The sequence below is a fragment of the Echinops telfairi genome, unplaced genomic scaffold (genome assembly GCF_000313985.2).
Source record: "Echinops telfairi isolate 266 unplaced genomic scaffold, ASM31398v2 ScPeMD7_31;HRSCAF=116, whole genome shotgun sequence".
NCBI classification, from domain to species: domain Eukaryota; kingdom Metazoa; phylum Chordata; class Mammalia; order Afrosoricida; family Tenrecidae; genus Echinops; species Echinops telfairi.
The window spans coordinates 18,930,128-18,932,509 of record NW_022103928.1 but is presented as its reverse complement, the minus strand read 5'-3'; the positions used below and the strand labels follow the sequence as shown (position 1 = coordinate 18,932,509).

Below are 2,382 nucleotides of genomic sequence, written 5' to 3'. Positions count from 1 at the left end.
TCATGGAGCCAAATGACAGGCAGTGAGCATGGCCGAAGCCATGCTGTGGGAAAAGCTTTCTCTGACAGGGCCATCACAGCTTTCCAGGCCTCTGTAGATGCCCCACACTGCCTTCTACACTGGTGTGTGCTATCAGCTTTTAGATCAGATATGAAGAGTATATATTCTTATTTTTCCAGCCTACGAATGAGGTCACAGCCATTTATATCCAGATATCCTAGCAAAAAGTTTTCCTTTCAGCAAATCCAGTTTATGTCAAGTCTAGCCTGAGAGGTTGCCCAGAACAACCAAAGGAATCTGCTGTTTTAAGAATGGAGAGGGCTTTCCAAGAGCTCTTGATACTGGTTGAGGTTAATACCATCCTAGCTGGTCCACTGTTGCCCCTCCTTTGGAGCTAACTTTTTATGATTGTGACTGAACAGAAATCCAGATTTGCCTTTGCCCACTCCATTTCTAACTGGGGGGGGGGCGGTAGAAGGGGGTGGATGATGACCTCAACAACCTTTTATTGCATTCGCTACCCTAAAGGAGCTGCTTGCTCTGTTGAACAACCAGAGACATTCCCTTCCCACGGGTGCAATGGATCCTGAAATAAGATGGCTCTTAAAAGTAGCTCAGGTTCCCTCATGACTTAAGATCCCTCGGCATTGCAGAAGAACCGAATTGAATTTAGCTGTCAGATCTCCTGAAAAGAGATGGACTGGACTTCGTATAAGAGCCACCGTTTGGTATCTGCATTCACCAGGAGAGGAGGGCTGGATGAGGGGTCAGATCCTCTAGTGTGCCTGGCATCCCAGTGACAGCACACAGCAATCTGGGCAGATTACAGTTTGCAGGAGTTCCGCCCACACTCCTGAGGACCTTGACTTGCATCTGTTCGACTTTCTCAGGTCTGAGCCCCGGTTTTGGGGGTGGGATTGAATGCTACGTCTCTGACTCTTTCATTGTCCTTCTGCCCAAAGGTTTCATAAGGACACTCTGAGAGATGCCACATTGCAGGTTTGCCTTGTTTTGTTCTTGAGAATGCTGCTAGTTTTGAATTACACATTTTGCTTTTTTGTCTTTTGTCCTCTGTAGATGATCACAGTAGGGTGAAGTTAAGGCCTTTACCAGGGAAGGACTCTAAGCACAGCGACTACATTAATGCAAACTATGTTGATGTAAGTCAGAAATGTTTTTATAACCCTCTTTCATAAAATAGAAGAGTACAGCAGTGAGCGTGATCTGATATTCACTGTATTAAGACCTTCACTGGAAGCACAGACCGTTCCATGTGGAAGCCACCTGCATGACTGACCGCTCTTCTGGGAGTGGCTCTGATCTCACTGTGTGCTGTGTCCTCTTTGAAGGGTTACAACAAAGCAAAAGCCTACATCGCCACCCAGGGGCCCTTAAAGTCCACGTTTGAAGACTTCTGGAGGATGATTTGGGAACAAAATACTGGAATTATCATCATGATTACAAACCTTGTGGAAAAAGGAAGAGTAAGCACCTTGTGCCTTTATATCTTAATCATGCACAAATATTAAAAAAATATCTATTAATAGATGGAGGGCCTGCTGTAGGTAGGAAGTGCACCGGTATAAAAGGTTCTAGAAATGAAAACCTCCCTTATCGGGTCTTGGGGAAGACGGCTTGAGTCCAGGAATGAACTCAGTGTGATGGGATACTGCAGGCCTCAGCGAGGAGATTGGAAGGACCTACAGCTGAGGCTTCCATGGAGGGACGGCCGTGAGAAGGGAGGGGCAGCAGCAGAGGGAACGTGGCAGACTCAAAACATTCCTAAACAGTTGAGGTTGTAGGGGAGCAAAGACTACCTAACATTTGCACCATCATTAAGAAAACCTTTAAAATCTATGCGTATTTTTAATGATGGTTAACATTTGTCTTTATTTTTTTCTTTTTTGAGAATGAGGCAGTGAGTGAGTCGATGGTTAACATTTGTGGTGTAAAAAAAAAAACAACCAAAAAAACCAATGCTAGTGGAAGCTGGGAAAAGTTCCTTGCTCAAACCCCCTATTCCATCTCTGACTGTGGAATCCCTTGGTTTGGGCTTTCATGACCCAAATATATGTCCTAGACCGATTCTCAGTCTAAAGGAGCCTTCCATGAGTCCAGCCCAGCTTCTCAAACTGTACTCAAGCTCCTTTGTAATAATACCCTGGCAATATTCTTACAGGGTTTTGTTTTGGGTTTCCACCCCCCCCAGACCCTCTTCCAAGCTTCTCGCGTGTTCAAGGATTATCTTAAATACTAGGTCCGTTTTCCAAATGATCTTGCCTGAACTTGATCTAAGACACCAGCTGCTTTTTTCAGCCAATTACATGACAGTACTTGACCTGGGTCTTCACGTTGCCATTTGAAATGGCTTCTCAACAGTAG

General features: G+C 45.0%; 1 protein-coding gene across 1 annotated transcript in view; it reads left to right on the top strand.

Annotated features, from left to right (window-relative positions):
• PTPRG (protein tyrosine phosphatase receptor type G) overlaps positions 1-2,382 on the top strand; it is an 808,607-nt gene that overhangs the window by 779,635 nt on the left and 26,590 nt on the right. Inside the window, exons 18-19 of the mRNA XM_045290127.1 lie at positions 1,078-1,160; positions 1,350-1,484. Coding sequence (XP_045146062.1) covers positions 1,078-1,160; positions 1,350-1,484 — 218 coding nt within the window. The remainder of the gene's footprint in view (positions 1-1,077; positions 1,161-1,349; positions 1,485-2,382) is intronic.